The sequence below is a fragment of the Carcharodon carcharias genome, chromosome 9 (genome assembly GCF_017639515.1).
Source record: "Carcharodon carcharias isolate sCarCar2 chromosome 9, sCarCar2.pri, whole genome shotgun sequence".
NCBI classification, from domain to species: Eukaryota; Metazoa; Chordata; class Chondrichthyes; order Lamniformes; family Lamnidae; genus Carcharodon; species Carcharodon carcharias.
Genome location: NC_054475.1, coordinates 160,310,773 through 160,334,693, shown reverse-complemented (window position 1 = coordinate 160,334,693; position 23,921 = coordinate 160,310,773). Strand labels below are relative to the sequence as shown.

Sequence of the window (23,921 nt, the reverse complement as noted above, 5' to 3'; positions counted from 1 at the left end):
ATTTTCAAAATGTCCAAAAATAGCTGAAGAAACAAAACTCTGCAATGATAATAGTTAAGTTTCATTGGCATGGGTTGATTGATAATAATTAACACTGACCACATGGTTAAAGGGCATTTACCCTAAATGAAAAGCCTTAATCTGATGAGTTTCTTTCTATCTAGCTTGCAATGCAGCAATGTCACGCCAATGTATTGCAGGCAGCAAAACGCTGGTTTTGTGAAGCTAAATGGACTGGCACAACTCAGACAGCACTTTTGCACATTCATGTTTAACCCCATATTTATCTCCTTGCATATTGTTGCTCTACCATTTCTGCATGGATATCAAACAGCACCATCAACCTCATCATTATTTTGATAGCAAATTCTGGCCCATTACTTTAGTTTATGTTACGTTAGCAAGGCAAGTTCATAGCTTAAAAGTTAAAATGGAACAATATTGAAAATTGCAAGTGACTCGAAATTGTGATGAGGACTATTTAAAAAACTGCATGGATGAGCAGGTGCGAGATTTAGAGAAATTTGAAATAATACATTTTTAAAGTAAGAATAGAGAAAGGAAATATATATTAAATGTTAAGATTCTATCAACTATAACAGGTATTAGCTATTCCATTGTTCTATCACAATTGTCCTTTTAAAGCTAAAATCTCTAGATGCTTTCTGTGAACAATCATTTAAAAATGGTAATGGTTACTGTCCACTACAAACAATTATTCAAGTTAGTATTGCTGAAATGCTAACAATTGCTAGTGAGTTTAAAAAACATCACAAGCAAGTTTCACAAACTTCTTGGCTAATTAAGGTCAGGCACAAAAGTCTGTGTATCCAACAATCTATATTTAGTCCCTTGTGAAACATCAAAGTATCACATCTGTAGGATTTAGATGAATTCTGCAACTTGAAATATTAGTTCTTAATAACATAAGAAATAGGATCAGGAATAGGCCATTCGGCCCCTTAAACCTGCTCCGCCATTGAATAAGATCATGGCTGATCCCTATAAACCACAGACTCCCTTGTCAATCAAAAATCTGACTGACTCAGCCTTGAATATATTCAACGACACAGCCTCCACTGCTCCATGGGGAAAATAATTCTAAACACCAACCAACCTAAAAAGAAATTCCTCCTCAACACTATCTTAAACAGGAGGCCTCTTATTTTGAAACTCTGTCCCCTAGTTCTAGATACCCCAATGAGTGAAATACCAGACTAAAAATTGAATGCCAAAACTATGATGCCTTATATAACCAGTTATACAACTTCTGAGCTTTTATAAAATTTGAAATTGGATTGCACAAGCTAAATGCCACCTGTAAGGGATGGTTGCATACAGAACACACATTTCTGTACCTGATCATATCTCTCCCAAAGTATGTCATAGACTAACAATTTAAAATTCTAATAAAGTGGAGACATTTATGTGAGTAAACACAATTTGTGCACAAGAAACAGCAAGTTAGATGAATGACAACTTAATCTCCTTTTATTGATGGTCATTGGGGTAGAAATGTTAGCCAGGCCACTGGAAGAATTGCCTTTCCTGTAGTGTCAACAATGCAGCTCTTGCTTCCCAATGCTCTGACGTGGCAGCCTAGGCCTGTACTGGGATGGGAATGTTAAAGCTTCTGACTCAGAGGTGAGAATGTTACCAAATGAGTCAAACCGATATTTCAGTGATTAGGTAATGGCATCATTATGCATGTAAGGCTGCGAAGATCATACTTAAGATATAAGGAGCCACAATAGCCTTGGGCATTATAACAGAAAACTGATGTATTAAGAAATTATGTGGCTTTAACTTTTAACCTTTAGACTATCAAAAAAATGTCAAGAAACTTCCAGGATCGCAGCAGATTAGAATTGATTTCAGCAGCATTACTGGCAAAGGTTCCAGCTCGTTTTCCAGCTGCTGGATTGGGTCTGAATTGGGTATGAATATAAATGGAGAATAACTGTGATGCACTCCATGGTAAATCAGCAGGCTGATACTCACCATAAAAGCTCACCTGAAGAAGCTTCACATGGCAAAGGTGCAATGGAACATTCCTCGTGCAAGAGCCCAAGCCAGCATGGGGATGAAGAGGGAGACAGAAAGAAAGACTAAAACATGTTCAAATACTTTATTTTCTCCATTGTCTCATGGTTCCCATCAGCGGTTTTGAAAGAGAGACTAACACCCAAGAATTTAAGCTCCAACTGACAAACAACCGGGTTCTTACAGTGCCAGTCTAAGGATCTGACATAATTAATTCCTACCTGAATCCAAGACCTTTGGATCAGGATAAATAGTGGATGTTTACTCCATAATGGGCAAAGATAAACTCCATCTGTATGGATTTTTCAGTAGCTTGGTTTGAAGACCCAAGTACAATGATCAGTTTCTGCACTGGTCAGAGACTTTACAAGGCTAAAAATGGAATGCCAGAAGTATGCTGCTTTATATAACAAGTTATACAACTTGGAGGTTATATTACCTTTGAAACTGAATCTGTTATTGTACAACAAGCTAAAGGTCGCTCAACTTAAGAACTTACATAAAAGGGCTGGTCATGTTCAAACATTACATGATTTATAGTCTTTAATCATTTTCCAGTTTTGACTAATACATTATTACCATTGTTCAAGTTCTTGCATCCTTCCTTTTATTTTGCTCCACTTTCACTCTCTTTGCCACCCCAAAAGCCAGACTTCTGCTGATGTAATTTTCCTTTTAAATAGAAGGCCAGGAACTGAGTGTGTGGCTTGAGATGATCTATCAAGTCAGTTGCAGTAGCATTAACTGACATTCAAGTTGGTTTTGTAAGACAGACATTTTAAGGCTGTTGAATATTGGGAATCAATTCAAGAAGCCCATGATGCACCAGTGATCTCAGTTCATAAGTCACCAGTTAGGTGACTCTGCACAAGTATTAAAAATAATGAAACATTCTCTGGGTATGGCAGCTTTAATAAAGCAAGATTGTCTCCTTTGGAAGGCTATAGGCGAGTTCCTGGTTTACAGTTTTGATTTGATGACACTCAAATATACTAATCTTGAATTTTGAGAATGCTTCTTTTTTCCAAGTCGTTCATTTCCTTCAGGATTAGAGCGACGTTGTACCGCAACTCCTGGAACTTTGCAACTGGTACCTAAAAGGTTTAAAGCACAGTAAATAATGAAATGGACATATTTGCTAGCTGGTTATGCACGGGAAGTAAATAAGAACCAACTTATCTTGTGTTTACAACAATGACGAAAACAGGGCTGAGAGATTATATTGAACAGGATGCAGGTTCTTTGCTATCATAAGAGAGATAGAGGTCTTTAAAATTATGAAAGGGTTTGATAAGGTAGGCTTAGAGATGCTAATGCCACCTGTGTGGGAGGCTAAAACTCAGGGACATAAATATAAGATAGTCACAAATAAATCTAAAAGTGAATTCGGGAGGCAGTGGAAGCATATTGGAATTACATCAAAACAGCTTGTTTAGCTTTTAGTTACAGGACTGCTGTAGCAAATGGGACTAGAGCGAGTTCGCCCGCAACAAACTGAAAACTAGTCCTTGCAACTTTAAATGGCTATTAGGTGGGTTCAAGGGCTGAGCACAACTAGCCCCAGGAAGATCCTCTTGGCCTGTTGGATTGAAGACTGGCTCTTCAGTTTTCCATCATTCTTTCCAGTATCAATGGCCAATCTCACAATGGGATTCTGAAAAGCATTGACCTCAAAAGGTCAGCATCACTGAAATTAGATGGAGTTAAATGAAAGGGTAATCCTGGTTAAATATCACAGTGGTTGGCAGTTAATTAGGCAGAAACCAACGAATGCATTTCAGTTCCCAATGCTATTAATGACAGAGAGGACTTTCAATGGAAATTTGTCACATGCTTGCATTGGGCCGACGTTTGCTACATCAGCAGAGATCCAAAAATGCTAGCTCATGATGACCCACATCAAACAATCTGCTATCAGAATCTGCTGAATCACAGGGGATTGTCTATTTCTTGATGGATTAGTCCTCGGCTGCTTGTGTTCAATCTGAATGACTGTCAATAATGGATCACACTCAGAACATTGGACACCTGTCTAATGCATCAACTCAGGCACATCTTCACAGTGCTTGCTTGACATTACAATTTATTACAATAAAGCCACTATTAAATGCAAAATGTCCCAAAGAGTTTCAACTTTGACATTGAGCCACATGAGACATTGGGCGGGATAGTTTTTTTAAAAAAAAAGGTATGTCTTAAAAGGAGAGAGTGAAGTAGCATGTCTTAGGGAGAGAATTCTAGAGCCTAGCGTTTGGGCAACTGAAGGCAAAGCTATCAATGGTGAGTAATGAATAATCGGATGCACAAGAGGCCATAACTGGATCCCACAATAAATGGCGAGAAATCCTTGCAGAGCACTGTACCCAAAGCAAACAACTTGATTCACCTTCTAGTTAAAAAGACACACTTTTCTGAGAATACTGGGTTTATAAGAGAAAACTCTCCGAATCAACTGATTTCCATTTCGTCTTAAACCAATGCTAGGAACTTGGTGATGAAATACAACCGCAGAGCTTTGCAGATTTGTTCAATTCAAGGATTTCTAACAAGAGCATGGACATTGCATTTAAAATTAGTTGAATGTAGACCAGAGAGGTTGAAATGGCAAATTTAGCAGAACCAAAACCAAATCTGGTCTTCCATCTATGAAAAGGCCACAGAAGACAACTTCATGATAGAAAAAATATTTTTGGTGTGAACTAATTAATAAACCCTAGTATCTCTATTAACATTAAACAGGAAGGTGAGAACAAATCTGGATGGAAGCAGATTAGAAATCAGTGAATGGCCACTTCAATATACTCAGGGGCGTTTGGGTCCATTTCAATCTTTCTGCTGTTTAAAATCAGAACACCAACTAAAAACATACCCGGGATACAAAACAGCACGATGGTTAGAAATCAGATAATGTCATGCAGAGCTTCATAAACTATCAATTGTGTTAATGTTTATTCATTTGTTCATGGGATTTGATTGATCTATTACCCATTCCCTAATTGCCCTTGAGGTGGCGGTGAACTGCCTTCTTGAACCCCTGAAATCCATGCAGTGTAGGTACACCCACAGTGCTGTTAGGAAAAGAATACCAGGATTTTGACCCAGTGACAGTGAAGGAATGGTGATATAGTTTCAAGTCAGAATGGTGCGCGGCTTGGAGAGGAACTTGCAGGTGATGGTGTTCCCATGTGTCCGCTGCCCTCGTCCTCCTTAAGTGGCAGAGGCTGTGGGCTTGCAAGATCTTGTTGACAGAGCCTTGATCAGTGGCTGTAATGCATCATATAGATTGTAAACACTGCAGCTACTACATGCTGGTAGCGGAGAGAGTGAACATTTAAGGTGGCGGATTGGGTGCCGATCAAATGGGCTGTTTTGTTCTACTTTAAGGACTGAAAGTAAAATATTCTTTTGTCACTTTTTAAAAAAAAACACTATTAAGTTCCACTTCATGATGGCGATTAACGGACATATTTTGACCTTTTTTGTTGTTAAATTAAAAGGTCAGAGATAATGCTTAGAAGAGTCATTTTCTGGCAATTTAAATTTTCTCATTTATTCAAACATGCTTGTGGTCCACGATTACCTGGTCATAACTTTATTTTTTTGAAAAGCTCACTGGAAGACTTTGGTCTGATACTTGTCTTTATGGCAATTCATACTCAGAGTGCTTCCAAACTTAAAAAAATACAGAATTATTCTAGTTTTGGGAATATTCAGCAAAACAAAGTTACAATGCACTGAAAAATAAATATCTTGCATTTATAAAGCACTTTTAACATAGCATAAAACTTGCCAAGCTGCTTCGCTTGGCCATAGTCAAAAATAATCACACAAAGCCGATGAAGAATATTTTAGTAGGGTGATCAAAAGCTTGCTCAATCTGATGGGCTTTAAAGAAGGATCCTAAAAGAAAGAGGGAGTTAGAGAGGCTGAGGAATTTAAAGAGAGAGAATTCCAGAGCAGAAAGTCCGTGTGGCTGAAGGCATGGCTGTCAATTGATGAGTGAAGGCAGTGGTGGAATGCACAAAAAACTAAGTGTCAGAAGAATGCATCGGGTTTGTGGGTCTGGATTAAGTTACACAGAGATATGGAGAATTGAGGCTATGAATGGATTTAAACACAAGAAAAATAATCTTAAGCTTGAGGCAGCAGGGGACTGGGAGCCAATGTAGGTCAGGAAAGGCTTGCTGGGTGACTGGAGCTAGGTATGAGATGGGGTATGGCAGCAGAGTTTTGGATGAGCTGAAGTTCACAGATATAGAATGGTTGTCCTGCCAGAAAGAACTGAAATAATCAAACGTGGAGTCATCTCCACAAATCTTGTACTCAATGCTCTATTAAGTTTATCTGAGAAAGTTACAATCCAGATTTAATGCTAAGCAAATGTCACAAATGTTACAAGATTAAATAGTTCTGTTTGCAGTTTGTAGCCTTTAATAGAAGTCGGTACAGGAACGGGCACCAGACCAAATGGTTATATAACATTTGCAATTGGCAGCAATTCATACTTATATAAGTTTGATGCATCTCAGATTCTAATTACCATTCATTTTCAACACTGGCTCCTCCCACATTTACTGATTAACTCAAGTTACAAGCTGATCTTCCAAAAGCCTAATACTAGCAGAAAACTAAGACCCGAGATTATATCTTGCCAATTTATTCATGGAGCAAAATTTTTTCAGTTCTTTTAAACCTAGAGAAACAAAACTAAAACCCGTAGGCTTTGGTTGTTCAGCCTGCAGGGTCCTTATGTCTCATTGCTGTGTGCAACATTTCTATATCTGGCTGTACTTAGGCCAGGCTCGCCTTCTTGAATTTGGCAGGACCGGCAGTTTGGAAAAGTCTGTTTTCAGCACTCTGATCTCACTGGGAATATGTTCTAAACCCATCAATCATGAAGCAAAACAGAGAACAAGTCTTTACAGACCACATGGACTGCATTGGTTCAAGATGGCGGCTCACCACCATCTTCTTGAGGGCAATTAGGGAAGAGCAACAAATTCTGGAAAATGCCACCAACAGCCCACATCTCATGAATGAATTTTTAAAAAATAATTAAAATTTAGTAGACATAAAAAAACCCCCTATATTTTTTACTTTTGTTGAAAATGTATTTGTTGTTGTGATCTGGGTGACATTGAGAAAGTGTTACTTATGGCCTTGAGGGCATAAATCAACTACAGACCAGATTGAGGTTCCTGAAGGACATTAGTGAATCTATTGGGACTTTAAGATAATAGTGCAGCTTTAAGGACAATCTTCTGGTGCTAGCCCAAGGATTATCAGATTTACTGAATTCAATTTCACCATTTGCCATGGCGAGATTTAAATTCCTGGAATCGTGGTTGTTAATCCAGTACCAAAACCTGTGCTGTGCATCAATACAGCAACAAAATACTGCCTCTCATTAAATTAACCGCTACTTTAAAACAGCGAAGAATGATAATGGTATAATTTATTAACTGAAGATGGATGAGGGCTTTTAGGAAAAACCAAGACCTCCCAGGCAGGGATAGAATAAATCCTTAATTTTAATTAGAAACAAGGAGGACTGAGACCTGCTGAGTCTTGAAGTGCCCCATCACAACTTGGAGAAAACAAAGATCTGCATTTATATAGTGCCTTTCACCTCATGGTACCCCAAAGTGCTTTACAGCCAACAAAGTACTTTTTGAAATGTAGTCACTGTCATAATGTAGGGAAGGCAGCAGCCAATTTGCACACAGCAAGCTCCCACAAACAGCAATATGATGTTGATTGAGGGATAAGTATTGGCCAAGACAATTGGAATAACTCCCTGCTTTTCTTCAAAATAGTGCCATTGGATCTACCTAAGGGGGCAGATGGGGCCTTGGTTCAACATCTCATCTGAAAGATAGCACCTACAATAACGCAGCACTCGCTTAGTACTGCGCTGGAGTGTCAGCCTAAATATTTGTGCTCAAGTCCCAGAGTGGGACTTGAACCAACAACCTCATGGCTTAGAGGTGAGAGTACTGTCAACTGAGACACAGCTGACACCTATCAAATGCCTAGAAATCTTCCAGCTCTTATGAATCAATTTCACGAAGCATGACAGGATAGAACTACAGCATCAACGTTTTATAAAAACCAGCTCCAACATTTCTTCCAGGCACCCTGCCAAGGACGTGCTGCTAGACAAAATGCTGCTGAAGTTAGCACCACAATTTGTAGAATGTCACACTTTGTGAAATGCTTCATCTGTGGATTCGTAAGTCTGCAAAAGTAGCAGTGATCCTGCCCAAATTCAGTCACCGAGGAAGCTCATGCCATTGTCTCAAGTCAGCTGACACAACGTGTACCAAAAAGTATAACAAATACTTTTGAACGCTACAATGTACTCACTTCAAAACGCTGAACAGTACCATTCGACAGTTTTAACTGCATCAGGATAGCAGGCTGCAGGGCACGGGTCAAGGAACTGCAAAGAGAAAGTCAGTGTGAGTGCCAGAGTAAAGGGGAACAATTAATTTGCTACCTGGTGTAGCTAGGCTGAGAGCTATCCACAACCAAAAAACGGCAATTCTTCTCTCCCAAAAGCCATAGATGCCAGGGCTCAACTGGAGCTTTCAAGATTGATCAGTGTGTGTGGCATTAGGGCGTTAAAGGATAAGGAGCAGTAATTAGCCACATTCCACAAGGGGCCATAGGCATCTCTCTCCATTAGAGAGAGACACAATGAGCTATATATACCTCGAGGGGCACCCCTCCGCAAGTATGGGGCAAGGTGAGGAGGCAGGACTGTGTGAGCTACATAAGGAGCAAAGGCGAGTAGATTGATGTGACGTATAAATCAGCCATGATATGATTGAATGACGCAGCAGGGCTCAGTGGGATGAATGACCTTCTCCCAATACATCAATGACAGGTTCAGTAGCAGTATCGTGAACCAGGCCTTTTCACCAACTTTCTTAGAGCAGATTTTAATGCCACATTATAAATTCATAATGACACAAGCGGGCTTAAGTTACGTACCAATTACAAATGGCAGATCTTTAAAAAACAAAAACCTCAAATAATTTAGAATCATACAGAAACACATTACAGGGTAGTAAGTTCCAATTCCAAACACTACCAAATTAAATTTTACAACAGATTTATCCTGAAGAACCTTTCCGCAGTTCTTCAGTTTTCAAACATCAAAAAATAAATCACGTTGAAAGATATCATTTGCAACTGTCATTAAACTAGCAGCCTTTTTGGCTAGTCTTCTTTTGAAAGGAGTAAAGACATCTTGATCCAATTACATAGAACCTTGGTGAGACCGTACCTGGAGTATTGTGTTATACTCTTTGGTCTCTTTACCCAAGATATACTTGTCACAGAGGGCGTGCAACAAAGGTTTACCAGGCTTGATTCCCGGGATGGCAGGATTGTCCTATAAGCTGAGATTCAGGAAACTGGGCCTGTAGTCTCTAGAGTTTAGAGGAATGAGAGGGGATCTCATTGAACCATACAGAACTCTTTACAGTACTCGACAAGGTAGATGCAAGAAGGAAATTTCCCCCAGCTGAGGGGTTCTAGAACCAGTAGGCACAGTTCTCAGAATAAGAGGTAGGCCTTTTAGGACTGAGAGGAAGAGGATTTTTTTCCACTCAAGAGGGTGGTGAATCTTTGGAATTCCCTGCCCCAGAGGGTTGTGGAGGCTCAGTCATTGAATATGTTCAAGGCAATGATCGACAGATTTCTAGATATTAAAGACTTCAAGGGATATGGGGTTAGTATGGGAAAATGATGCAAGGTAAAAGATCAGCCATGATCTAATTGAATGGCGGAGGAGACTCAAGGGGGCCAATGACTTATTCCTGCTTCTATTTCCCATGTTCCTTTGAAAACAATCGAAGTGAATCTGGTACTTGATTTAAGTCAAGAGGTCATATACATGTCCCACAGGGAACCAGTTCCCTCCTCCGGTTCTATAACAACTTCTCTGTTGTAGGTGCTGTCTTTTGAATTAGACATTTTACCCAGGCACCATCAGTTTCTCAGGTGGCTGTAAAGATCTCGATGTACTATTCTGACAAATAGCAAGAGGGTTATCTCTAGTGTCTTGGCTAGTACTTATCCTTCACATCACAAAAACAGAATATCTGGTCATTATCACATTGCTGGATGTGGGAACTTGCTTTGTAAAAATTGGCTGCCACGTTTCCTACAAGACAACAGTGACTGTCCTTCATAAGTACTCCATTGATTGTAAAGTGCTTTGGGATGCCCCAATGAAAGTTGATACAGAATTGTAAGTCTTTTTCCTCCTTTAAGGCACTCATTAAAACCCAACTCTTTCACTAGGCATTTGGTCATCTAACTCAAGATCTCCTTTCCTGGCTTTGTGCTGAATTTAGTTTCATTACACTCCTCTGAAGCACCTCAAGATGTCTTATTATGGTAAAAATGTTATATAAATGCAAGTTTTTGAGTATATCATGCTGCTCTTGTGCTCCTGTCAGTATTCACAGGATTCTAGACAGGAAGAACGGGGTGTTCATAAAAGCGCAAGCAGAGGCTACTTGGTCAGGAAATTATACATGTTGACTGGAGATTGAAATCAAGTAGCAGAAAAAAATGATTTAAAATGTTACTTTACCTGGAAGAAATAGCCACATCAACCCGCCATCTGAAATCCTGAAGAGTTGGCAATCGAGTCCTGTTTTGCAAGGCTGCGGTTTCCAATATTGAGCGTCTTAAATAAAAACAAATAGTATTGTACCACATAAGATCATATCATAGGAAGCAGAAGCAGGCCATTTGGCCCCTCGAGCCTGCTCTGCCATTCAATGAAACCATGGCTGATCTGATTTCAGCCTTAACTCCACTTTCCTACCTGTTCCCATAACACACAACTCTCTTGTAAATCAGGAATCTAATGCTGCCTTGAATATATTTAATGAACCAGCCACCACTGCTCTCTGGGGCAAAGAAGAAATTTCTCATCTCAGTCTTAAACAAGAGACCCCTTATTATTAAACTATGGCCCCTAGTTCTCGATTCCCCCTTGACAGGAGAGGAAACACATTCTCAGCATTTACCCTTTCAAGCCCCATTTGAATTTCAACAAGACCACCTTTCGTTCTTCTAAAGTCCCATGAGTATAGGCCCAAGACACTCAGCCTTTCCATCCCAGGAAACTTCTCTAAATTGCTTCCAACGCAAGTCTATTCTCCCTTAAGGAGACCAGAACTGTATGCAGTACTCTAAGCAAGGTCTCACCAGTGTCCTATACAGTTGTAGCAAGAGTTCCCTACTTTTTATACCCCAACCCCCTTGCAAGCAGTTATAAATTGTTAAATGATGTTAGGAAAGGGAGATAGTTTAAGTTAGTTATATGAGTATTTGGATGTGTTAAGAATAAGGTATTTCTTTAAGTTTAATTTATAGTTTTTCTATTTGTGGGTTAAAAGGTGAAACCTGGGATCTTGTTTCATTTTAGAATGGAGACAGCAGGTCTAAAGCAGGTCTGTATACCTGCATTTCTAATACCACACACACACACGTTTGAGTTCAGCTAGAAGCAGCCTAGAAGGGACAGATAACCAGTCCCAAACTAAAGTTCAGTTGAAGCCAGGATTCCAGAGAGGCTGGACTGCAGAGGGACAGATAGCAAGTCCCAAACTAAAGTTGAAACCAGCTGCCAAAAGAAGCTGGACACAGGAGAAGGAGCTGCAGGAGCAGGTTCCAGAAACTAAAGAGGAAAGTCCCCAAATCAAAGGGAGTGGAGCAGGAAAGGTCCCAAGAGGACAGTCTAGTCAAGGACAAAGACAGGAATCTGGAAAAGGTCCTGTTCTGTGGAAGTGAAAGTAAGTAGCAGAGAGGAAGGCCCCAAGCTTCAAGCTTAAAGACAAGAAAGCTGCAGATTTAAAGCAATACAGGCATGTGAGAAGCCAGGAGGTCCAAGGAGACAGCTGAAGGTCTGTGTCTGTTTACTATGGGCATGTGAAGAAGTGGTGTTTTGTTGACATGGCTGGGCATTTGAGAGAGTGCATGAAAGAAAGTATGAATGCACGTGACAATCCAGGGGAGAGGAACATCGAAGGAGAGTTCAAGACTCTGGAGGGGGACCCTTGTGGAAAGCCTCTGAGAGAAAGTGTTTTGGGAAAAGATTCCAAAGCGAGTTCTTTGAGAATGGAGGTTGGAAACCCTTATGTGAAAGACGGGGTTCAGTGAGACCAGTTAACTCACGGTATGACAAGCCTCTGGAGGGAGTTGATGAGGGATCTATAGCATCTGTTTGGGGTGGCATCTGTCACTTGGTTTCAGAGTGTGGTGTGACTGACCACAGATCACCTATTGGTTTAGATAGACTGTGTATTTAGGGTGAACAACAGAGCATAAGATAGCTTTTGTAACTTGTGTTATCCTTACAAATTTGTATGTATCTGTAAAAGATATAGTTGTGGCTGAAGGAGTTTTGTAATATAGTTCTTCTTTTCTTGTTTAATGTTTTATTCTTTTGTTAAAAGTTTATCAGCTGACTCCTGTGACTCTGTTCAGTAGCTGCTTTCCACGTGTCTTTACAAAAAATAAAAATTGGGATCTATCAAGCTGGGTTCTACCCTGGTATCAGGCTTGTCCAGTGGTAACATCAGCTGGGATCATTTCAATTACAATGTTCAGATAGAGCACTTTCTGAAATCACCAAGTTACATTACCATTTAATGAATATGAGCTGCACTATGACAGTTCAGAAAATTCTGCAAGAAGTCAGAAATTTCACAAACTGGTTTTAACTTCTAGAGAGTTTCTGTCCAACTTTCTTTCATGCTCCAGCCAAATGAGGATTGGGAGAATTATATAGAGATTGTAACACTGAAACAGACTCTCTTTGTATTCAGCTTTATCTTCCACATTAGCATTAGTCCAATTACCATGTCCCTTTACTCCCCATTCCTTCAATCATCTTTTCTTAAATGTTAACTTGGCTTCAATCATTAACTCCAGTAGTGATCGCACAGCCTGTGCAGGAGTTCCTCCCATCAATCTTGAAGTTCTGACATTTAATCTTAGGTTAACTTTCTCTTAGATCCCTCAATTACCGGAAAGTGTCTCTTCAGCCCCTCAGGATTTTAAATACCCCTAGCAAATCACCACCCCTCTCCATTCCAATAAAAGCAGCCTCAATTTTTTTATTTTAAAACTGGTCTTCCTTCATACAGTGAAACCTGTATAGACACTCTAAAATGAAAAACTTACTGAGATACTAATAACTTTCATGATTAAACATGCAAGAGGCACTCTGAAGCCACAGACCCTCTCAAATTACCAACTACAGAAAGCCATCAATGCACCAAGTCCTTTTACAACATTAGTGTGAGGTGGTACTGGCTTTTGTGGAATGGTGCTCTTCACCCAGCACCCATAACAGCAGAGAAATCGCGATCTCTGAGCCTTAACACTTGCATGGCTTTGTCCCAGGGGTAGAGTGGTTTCCCTGATGCAGAGGATGCTGGATAAAGCACTGCCCATTCTACTGAGATTTTTTACAGTTACATACACAGGCCATTTTGAAAACAAAAGGCGCTTATGAAGAAAGTAACAATGGCTGCCAGTCATTGTGCTTGTGGTTCACGTATACCAGAGAGCATCCCAGAACCTGCAATGGACCCTCTTGATTGCCTCATCATCCTATCTAGTCTGGAGATTGTTCAACAGTGGCAAGTATCACAGCTGAGCCAGTTAATACCCTCACCCAGTATCACATGAATCCCAGCAGGGGGTAACAGACTGTTATCAATATCTAGCATTTTCAACTTCACTAGTCCAAATCCAGTGCCTCCAGCACCATCCTGGACAGGATTAAATAATTTAGCATTGATTGGTAAACTGTTTGATTTATTAAATCTTTTGTATTCACCCACTAACCCATTGAGTAAAGTAAGCTGCATGCAGTCATAATTCCCAAATAATCTTTCATGCATTCATATATACACCTGGTACAGAAATGCTTAATTGGGAAACAGCCATATTTGCAATCAAACACAACTTAATTCTAAAGTTAGCCCATGCTCCCTGGTTTAACCTATTAGCATCAATAGTGAGAATGGAGGTGGTGTACAATTAGACTGTAACTGTGAAACTTTGCTATTCAAAGAAGATTCTCTTAGGGAAAAGATGGGAGCACAGCGGTTATGTTACAGGACTAGTAATCCAGAGATCCAGGCTAATGCTCTGGGACGTGGGTTCAAATCCGACCTTGGCAGGTGGAATTTAAATTCAATTAATAAAACCTGGAATATGAAGCTAGTTTCACTAAATAATAACTAAACTAACGATTATTGTAAAAGCCCATCTGGTCCTTCAGCAATCTGGTTGACTCTTAACTGCCCTCTGAAATGACCTTGTAAGCCACTCAGTTCAAGGGCAACTAGGGATGGGCAATAAATGCTGGCCTTGCCCACATCCGATGGAATAATAAAGAAAGGTTCACAGTCAAGCTGAAAGTAGGCAGGTACGGTGGGTTGCCAGGATATGAGATCAATCCCCCAGCAATCTCAGCTATCGTACAGTGGGGAAGTGGCAACCAGAAGTCACACAGCTCTCCAAAAAAAAAGGGGGGCAGGGGTAAAAGTGTGGTTTGAGGGAAAAAAAAGAGCCAGGAGCATTTCCAATGAATCGCTTTTGGTCCACCTTAGTTTGGGAATAGTTAGTCTGAGCAGTCCTACCAGTTGGATGTGCATCAGGTGAGGGAAAAAAAGTACATCTTTTTATGAAGGGAGAGACACAGCTTGAAAGATTCAACTCACTTCAAAGCTTAGGGCAGAAGGTAAAGCTGCCCATAGTGGGGGATGGAGTAAGCGGGAGATGCACAAGAGGCCAGGGGCATTGGAGGCACACAGGGCCCAAAGAAGTTTCGGAGTTGAGGAGCTTAGGAGAGCCATCGAGAGATTTGAACACAGGGGTGAGAATTTTTCTTTTTAAATCAAGGCGTCAATGGACTGGGAGCAGAGAGGTAATGGGTAAACGGGACTTGGTGTGAGTCAGGGTGTGGGCGGCAGTTTTGGATGAGCTCAAGTTTACGGAAAGTGGAATATGGAAGGCTGATCAGCAGAGCATTGGACTTGTCAAGACCAGAGGTCACTAAAGCATAGATATGGGTTTCAGTAACAGATGAGCTGAGAGAGAAAAACAGACCATGGGTAATAACAGAGGCGAGTCGCTAGACTTTGTAACGGGAAACTGTTATGGCACAGCCGATGGTAAATACTGAGCTGCTCAAATCCCGGAGGAAAACTTGGAACAACTGCCACAACTGTTTTGCGATTTGTATAAATTTCAAGATGCGTGCGTTGAACTCAGTAGTACTAAGACCGAGTCTTATAGGTTTCTTACAAAACTAAATTAAACCTTTATTAAAAGAAATGATTTTAAGTACACACAATGATCTACAAATTATTACTATGATAACTTCTAGTTAATCTAACTCCCAGTTATAATTTTGTTAAGGTAACAGTAAGGCCGTTTTTAAAAGATCCAGGCAAAGAAACATGATACCCTGAACAATCCAATTCAGAGTTTTCTTAACTTCAGTTCTTTGTAGCCAGCAGCAGCAGGAGGCTTAGAGGCTTTTTACACTTGTTTTTCATCTTAGAAATGCGTCCCTTACACACAGCCTTCTCTCCTTTATACATATTTTCCCCTTTGAATGCAAATTCCCATTGTTTCACTATGTCTTTGCACTTAACCTCTCTAATAATAAAAATCTCATAGTACCAATTTTACTAGTAATCTTTGGGAAAAATAAACACATTTGTTTCTTAACTTCTCCTGACTAGGTGAAACATTTCACCGCTCCCTTGAATTCAAGCTAGTCTGGTTTATTTAAAATGTAAATGTTTCCTTTACCTCTTAAATTCTAAAACTTCCCCCATGTTTACCTACTTAACATTTCAAACCTTGTTTATCTTCTGATACATCAAAGCCTTCAGACCAGCTGCCTTTAATTCAATTAGGGCAGACAGACACACGCCACTATTACTCTATTTTACAATAAATTCCAATAGCATTATGAAAATTATTATACCTTCCTGACTGGAACAATATGAGATCAGAAACTCAGTTCAGGGTTAAAAAAGGGATGTAGAGATGATTTTCATCCCAGCAGTCTGGACTGGATTTGAACAAGAGTGTATGACCTTACATCTCCTAGTTTACTTTTATTTTCAATTTGACATTCACAAACACAAAGGTGACTTTACTCAGTTTTGGATCAAATATTCATTGGCACCAAGCATTGCATAACACACCATAAATCAATACATGTTAAATTATGCCCCTTTACTGTGTTTCCATCACAGAACATAAAGATGACGTTCAAGCTTGCAGTGACTTCCAACAAAACATTTCAAACCATATAGTCTGGTTTAAGGCACTTTTCTGTCAGCTGATTAACCATATTTTACTTAACGTTTGACTAGTTTAAAGCACTGGAATCCCTGCTGTAACTAGATTCTTCACAAGACAATGAAATAAAGAAAAATAAACATAGGCTTGAAGTAACAGAAATAATTTAGAATAGGGGTTTCTGAGATATCAGTTGCTGTAGTCTGTATCAGTGACATCCTATCAGTGACATTCTTTGAGAAATTAAAAATAACTAACCTGTTTCCAAACACAACACTTGCAAAGTCAGAAATAAATTCCTCTGGAATCCTGAAATACAGAAATGTTAGAAAACAGGTAAGTACTGGACATAGCAGACAGGTTCAAAATGTTTACTGTAAAATGCAGTCTGTAAGTTATGGGAAAGGGATCTCATTGATTTTTATATTCCCTTAAGTTACTCCACAACAGAGAGAGAGTATAAATTACATGCAAGGAAATAATTCTTTACAAAAGTAAAATGCTATGGATTCTGGAAACCTGAAATCAAAACAGGAAATGTTGGACATAGTCAGCAGATCAGGAAAAGGAGTTACAAGCAAAAAACTGCGGATGCTGGAAATCCAAAACAAAAACAAAAATACCTGGAAAAACTCAGCAGGTCTGGCAGCATCTGCGGAGAGGAACACAGTTAACGTTTTGAGTCCGAATGACCCTTCAACAGAACTAAGTAAAAATAGAAGAGAGGTGAAATATAAGCTGGTTTAAGGGGGGGGAGGGGGGTAGGACAAGTAGAGCTGGATAAAGGGCCAATGGAAGAGGAGTTAACGTTTCAGGTCACTGACCTTTTTAAGCAAAATTGTCAAAGATTAAAGTGATATAATAGGATGCAAGCAAGTTGAGAGGCAGGGAAAAGGGTGGGTAGAAAAAAAGGGAGGTTAGTGATGGGATGGAAAGTAGGACCAACAAGCACTTCACTGCGATCAGGAATGCAGCAAATCAAGGATGGTGGAAGCAAATTCAATAGTAACTTTCAAAAGGGAACTGGATAAATACTTAAATGTGGAAAAACTGCGGTTTCTAGGGAAAGAGCAGTGATTTACACGTGATTCCAGTGGTTGACTCTTAACCCACTCTCTGAAATGGCCTAGTAAGCCACTCCGTTATATCAAACAGAAACATTGATACAACGAGGCAACATTCTCAGGACAAGGAATGGCCAATAAATTCTAGCCGAGCCACTGGCTCTTATATTAAGAGAATTGATTAAAGAAAATGCAAATCTTCAAAATATTCTCGTTCCATCTGGGGAAATTTTAGTGAGTTTTATTTTGTTCAAATCCAGCGTTTCAAAAAATTCAATCACATTTATTTAGGGTCCTACCCGTCCTGGCTGATATTTATCCGTCAATCCAACACAAACACAGGTTATCTGGTCAATATTGCATTGCTGTTTGTGGGAGCTTGCTGTGTGCAAATTGGCTGTCGCATTTCCTATATTACAAGTGACAACACTTCAAAAGTACCTAATGGGTGTAAAGAGCTTTGGGATGTCCTGTGGTCATGAAAGGTGCTATACAAGTGCAAATCTTTCTCTTCTTAACTCAGAATGGCCGAAAGCACTTCACTGTGAAGGTATTAGTTACAAAGTACAGTCACTGCTGTTATGTAGCCGGACGCAATAGTTAATCTGTTTCCAATAATGGGCTCACAACAGTAATAAATTAATGACCAGTTAATCTGTTTATAACACCATTATGCAAAGCTGAAGCAAATTCTCAAAGGAAGAAAGTGATCTCATTGCAGGTAATATTTAACTGAAAGGATTGCTTAATCTGGAACAGTTTAATAAATGAAGAATAATCTTTTCCGAGAGAAGCTCTGAGAAACTTAACATTCATTAGATTAGACACACTTAATAGCATGGTCTTTTTGCTGGTATAGCACAACATTCAAATGCTGCGGAGGCACCAGGCAGATTAGTGCAAGCACACAGCTGCAACTAGGAAAATATTTCACACGCTGGTGTTTTAAATTTGTATAAGTTCTTAGAGTCATAGAGGTCTACACCACAGAAGAAGGCCCTTCGGCCTATCAAGTCTGCGCCGGTCAAACAAGTACCTAACTATTCTAATCCCATTTTCCAGCACTAGGCCCATAGCCTTGTATGCCGCAGCATCGCAAGTGCACATCCAAATACTTCTTAAATGTAATGAGGGTTTCTGCCTCTATCACCCTTTCAGGCAGTGAAATATTCTCGTTCCATCTGGGGAAATTTTAGTGAGTTTTATTTTGTTCCTCTGGGTGAAAAAATTCTTCCTCATCTCCTCGAAACCTCCTGCCCCTTACCTTAAATCTATGCCCCCTGGTTATTGATCCCTCCACCAAGGGGAAAAGTTCCTTCCTATCTACCCCATCTACGCCTCTCAAAATTTTATACACCTCCATCATGTCCCCCCCTCAATCTTCTCTGCTCCAGGGAAAATAACCCCAGTCTATCCAATATCACCTCATAACTAAAACTCTCCAGCCCAGGCAACATCCTGGTAGGATCCCCTTTCCGATACCCCTTTTTCCTATAATTTATATATATTTTTCTTTTCCCACCTATTTCCATTATTTTTAAATGTATTTCCATCCATTGTTTTATCTCTACCTTTTACTCTATTTTGATCCCTTTCCCCCACCCCAACCCCACTAGGGCTATCTGTACCTTGCTCATCCTGCTTTCTACCCTTAATGTCGCCATTAGCACGTCTTAGCTAATAACACCACCTTCAACACCACTTTGCCAAAAGATGTCATAGACAAAAGGACAATCTCCATTTATCACTGGCCCTCTATCCAGCTATACCTGTCCCACCCCCCCCTTTAAACCAGTTTATATTTCACCTCTTCTATTTTTCCTTAGTTCTGATAACGAGTCATTCGGACTCGAAAGGTTAACTGTATTCCTCTCCGCAGATGCTGTCAGACCTGCTGAGTTTTTCTGGGTATTTTTGTTTTTGTCTTGGATTTCCAGCATCCACAATTTTTTGCTTTTATCCTGGTAAATCTACTCTGCACTCTCTCAAGTGCAATCACATCCTTCCTATAATGCGGATTCCAGAACTGCACGTAATACTCTAGCTGTGGCCTAACCAGTGTTTTATACAGTTCCAGCATAACCTCCCTGCTCTTAGATTCTATGCCTTGGCTAATTAAGGCAAGTATCCCATATGCCTTCGTAACCATCTTATCTACCTGTCCCGCTACTTTAAGGGACCGGTGGACATGCACACTAAGGTCCCTCTGATCCTCGGTACTTCCCAGGGTCCTACCATTCATTGTGTATTCCTGTGCCTTGTTTGACCTGCTCAAGTGCATCACCTTACACTTAACCGGATTAAATTCCATTTGCCACTGATCAGAACATCTGACCAGCCCATCTATATCCTCCTGTAATCTAAGGCTATCCTCCTCAATATTTACCAACCCACCAATTTTCATGTCATCCGCGAACTTATTGATCAACCCTCCTACATTCAAGTCTAAATCATTTATATATACCACAAACAGCAAGGGACTCAACACCAATCCCTGTGGAACCCCACTGGACACAGGCATCCAGTCACAAAAACACCCCTTGACCATCGCCTTCTGCTTCCTGCCACTCAGCCAATTCTGGATCCAATTTGCCAAATTGCCTGGATCCCATGGGCTCTTACCTTCGTTACCGGTATCCCATTTGGGACCTTATCAAAAGCCTTGCTGAAGCCCAAGTAGACTACATCAAATGCATTGTCCTCATCTACACACCTGGTCACCTCTTCGAAAAATTCAACCAAATTGGTCAAACGTAACCTTCCCTTAACAAAACCATGCTGACTGTCCTTGATTAATTCCTGTTTCTCTAAGTGTAGATTAATTCTGTCCCTCAGAATTGTTTCCAATTGTTTCCCCACCACTGAGGTTAGACTGACTGGCCTCTAGTTTCCTGATTTATCCCTTCCTCCCTTCTAGAATAACGGCACCACATTGGCTGTCCTCCAGTCCTCGGACACCTCTCCTGTGGCCAGAGAGGTATTGAAAATTATTGCCAGCGCCACTGCTATCTCTTCCTTTGCCTCACTCAACAACGTGGGATATATTTCATCCGGACCTGGAGATTTATCTACTTTTTAGCCTGCCAGACCACTTAGAACCTCCTCCCGTTCAATGTTAATTTATTTAATTATATCACAGTCCTTCTGCCTGATTTCCATACCCATGTCATCCCTCTCACTTGTGAACACCGACACAAAGTATTCATTTAGAACTCTATCTACGTCTTCCGGCTCCACACAAATTACCACTATGGTACTTAATGGGCCCTACTCTTTCCCTAGTTATCCTCTTGCTCTTCATGTACTTGTAAAATAACTCTGGGTTTTCTTTTATTTTACCTGCCAATGTTTTTTTTCATGCCCCCTTTTTGCTCTCCTAATTTCCTTTTTAAGTTCCCCCCTATACATTCTATACTCCTCTCGGGCCTCCACTATTTTTAGCCCTTGGTATCTGCCGTAAGCCTCCCTTTTTCTCTTTATCCAATCCTGTATATCCCTTGACATCCATGGTTCTCTGGATTTGTTGGTCCCATCCTTTGTCTTTACTGGAATATGTTGGCCGTGTTCTCTCCCTATTTCCTTCTTGAATGAGTCCTACTGCTCTGACGCAGATTTACCTAAAAGTAGTTGCTCCCAGTCCAATCTGGCCAAAATATATCTGATCTTATTAAAAATCGGCCTTCCCCCAATTAAGAACTCTGAATTCTGGCCCACCCTTGCCCTTTTCCATAACAACCTTGAATCTAAGAGTTATGATCACTATCTGCAAAATGCTCCCCCACTGATACCTCTATCACTTGCCGGCTTCATTCCTTAAAATTAAGCCCAGGACCATCCCCTCCCTTGTTGGGCCTTCTATGTACTGGCTTAAAAAGCTCTCCTGGATTCTTATTTTAAAAATGGAAACCATTCTAATTGGCACAGTTCAAAAATATGAATACAAGTGACAGGGGAACACAAAAGGGACGGAGATGGCATAAACTCTACATAACTGGGACAGAAGTACATTACATAAGAGAAATGAGCCTTTTTCTACTTTGGGACAAACTTGAAGAGACTGGAGATGGAAACGTGCACTATTTATGGTTCATACATCATTTATTACAAACTCTGTACAATTCAGTGGTCTCAGCAATTAAGCTAATGGTTAAACAGTGACAGTTGAGTTTTGACAATGACTTATAAACTTTAGTGCTGCATATTTTAATGAACATTGCTTCGATTAACATTGGAATAGTGTTTTTTTTTTAAAACAACGTCAGGGCATCCCAAAGCGCTTTACAACAAATGCAAGCAAGTACAGAAGCAGGGAAAGGGGTGGGTAGAAAAATAAAAGGGAAGTTAGTGATGGGATGGAGGGTAGGAGCAACAAGCAATATAGTACAGACAACGCTATAATGCAGGAAACACGGAAACAAATTTGCATAAAGGAAGGTCTCTCAGATAGCAATGACAATGAAAAGTCTGGTTTAATGGCATTGGTTAAGGGACAGACATTGGCCAAATAATTTCCCCTCCCCCCCACAATCTCCCTTAAGATTTTAAGCTGGCTCTCTGCTACATTTTAATTGAAAGCATTTTCGTCAGCATTTACCATTTTGCACTCATTATCCCAAGATTTACCACCCATTCAATTTAAACTTAAAAGCTGGTTTGTTACACAGGAAAACTCATCTCTTTCAAAAGCACAGACAGAAGTAAAGGAAGCCAGAGTCATAGTCACACAGGGTCTGGCTTTGACCCAGCCAATCTCCACATTGTGGGCAGGATTGAAACTAAGAAAGATCATTTCACAAAATGGGGTACCAAATTAAACTTTGAAGGAAACTTATCTTAAGAAACGGGTGAACACTTGACTTGCATATGCCCGATTTTAACCGCTGCACCATTGATGACCATGCCTTCAGCTGCCCAAGCTCTGGAATTTGCTCCTTAAATGTCCCTTTCTTCCTTTAAACTTACCCCATATCTCCTTATGTAGCTGGGTGTCAAATTTTGTTTAATGACACTCCTGTGAAGCATCTTGGAACTATCTGCCACATTCAAGGCACTATATAAAATACTAGTTGTTGCTGTTGAAGGGGAGAAAATTTGCAGTGCTATGGTGACTAATCGGGTAGCTCTTTCAAAGAGCTGGCACCAGCAAGATGGACCAAATGGCCTCTGTGTTGTACGATAGTGAGCAAGTGAAGATCTTTGAAGTCCCTGAAAATTTCTTTTCCTTCACGTTTTGAAATGAAGGAAAGTTGTAATCACCTGTTCTCAGCAAGGGGTGCACCATTATAAAATCTAAAATCTTACTAGCTATGGCATTACAGCAAATATATTTGTAAAGCATTATTGTCTAGGTTCTTTTAAACTAAATAATCTTCGTAGTTATCCTGCGGGCTACAGTACATAAAATACCCCAGTTCTTCTGCCATCTGCTGGCACTCTTGGGTAGTACAAGTAAGGAACTATGAACAGAAAAATGACAGCACAATCTGATATTTTCTTACGTGTTTGCTCCACCTGTTCCTTTTACCTATTTCCTAATTCTATTAGAATGTTTGCTGATCATTCAGTCCTGACTTTCTTAAACTTGTCCCTCTCTCTCTACAGATGCTGAAAACTTTCCTCACAATTGTTCAATGCCGACCTGCTTTTCTCTATCACCTCTGCTTCATTCCAGAAAACGCACAGCAGGGACACCAGCAACTGTGAAAAGACAATACAGGATAACACTTCAAGTGGGGACCTTCCACCAGTTCTGAGAAATTAATATTTTGGGTTTAGGTCTCTTTGCCTTCCCTCTCTACAGATGCCAACAATCGATGTGAAAGAGAAAATACTGAACACTGATAAATAAAGCCATTTTATCCTGTGCCTGAGTAGTCTATGATCACTAAAAATAACTAGTGCATTTTGTTAGATGCCGACGAGAGCAATAAGAATTCACAGCTTGATTAGTCGAACCCTCTACACATATTCAATTGATAAAATTAATAAACAGAATCTAAAAAGAACCGGAAATGCTGTTGTTTAGAAATAAAAGCTGTTATTTATTTATTTATTTATTCACTCATGGGATGTGGATGTCACTGGCTAGGCCAGCACTTATTTTCCATCTTTAACTGCCCTTGAGAAGGCGGGTGGGTCAGCCACCTTCTTCAACTGCTGCAGACCATGTAGTGCCAGTGCACGCACAGTGCTGTTGGAAGGGAGTTCCAGGATTTTGACCCAGCGGCAGCGAATGGACAGTGATATAGTTTCAAGTCACGATGATGCGTGGCTTGCAGAACTTGCAGGTGGCTTTGTTCCCATGCACCCGCTGCCCTTGTCCTTCTAGGAGGTGGAGGTCGTGAGATTAGAAGAAGCTGTCAAAGGAGCCTTGGTGAGTTGCTGCAGGGTTATCTTGTAGACGGTACACACTGCTGCCAGTGTGCAGTTCAGCACGTAAAGTTCATTGACTCGGAT

General features: G+C 40.2%; 1 protein-coding gene across 4 annotated transcripts in view; it reads right to left on the bottom strand.

The window, feature by feature from the left end:
• Positions 1-2,114: 2,114 nt before the first annotated feature.
• The window catches only part of commd5 (COMM domain containing 5), a 32,843-nt gene continuing 11,036 nt past the window's right edge, over positions 2,115-23,921 (bottom strand). For all 4 annotated transcript variants that reach the window (XM_041195184.1, XM_041195186.1, XM_041195185.1 and 1 more), the window contains exons 5-8: positions 16,660-16,710; positions 10,652-10,747; positions 8,410-8,485; positions 2,115-3,137 (exon numbers count right to left, since the gene is read on the bottom strand). In XM_041195184.1, the coding sequence (XP_041051118.1) occupies positions 3,036-3,137; positions 8,410-8,485; positions 10,652-10,747; positions 16,660-16,710 (325 nt within the window). In that variant the 3' untranslated portion in view covers positions 2,115-3,035. The remainder of the gene's footprint in view (positions 3,138-8,409; positions 8,486-10,651; positions 10,748-16,659; positions 16,711-23,921) is intronic.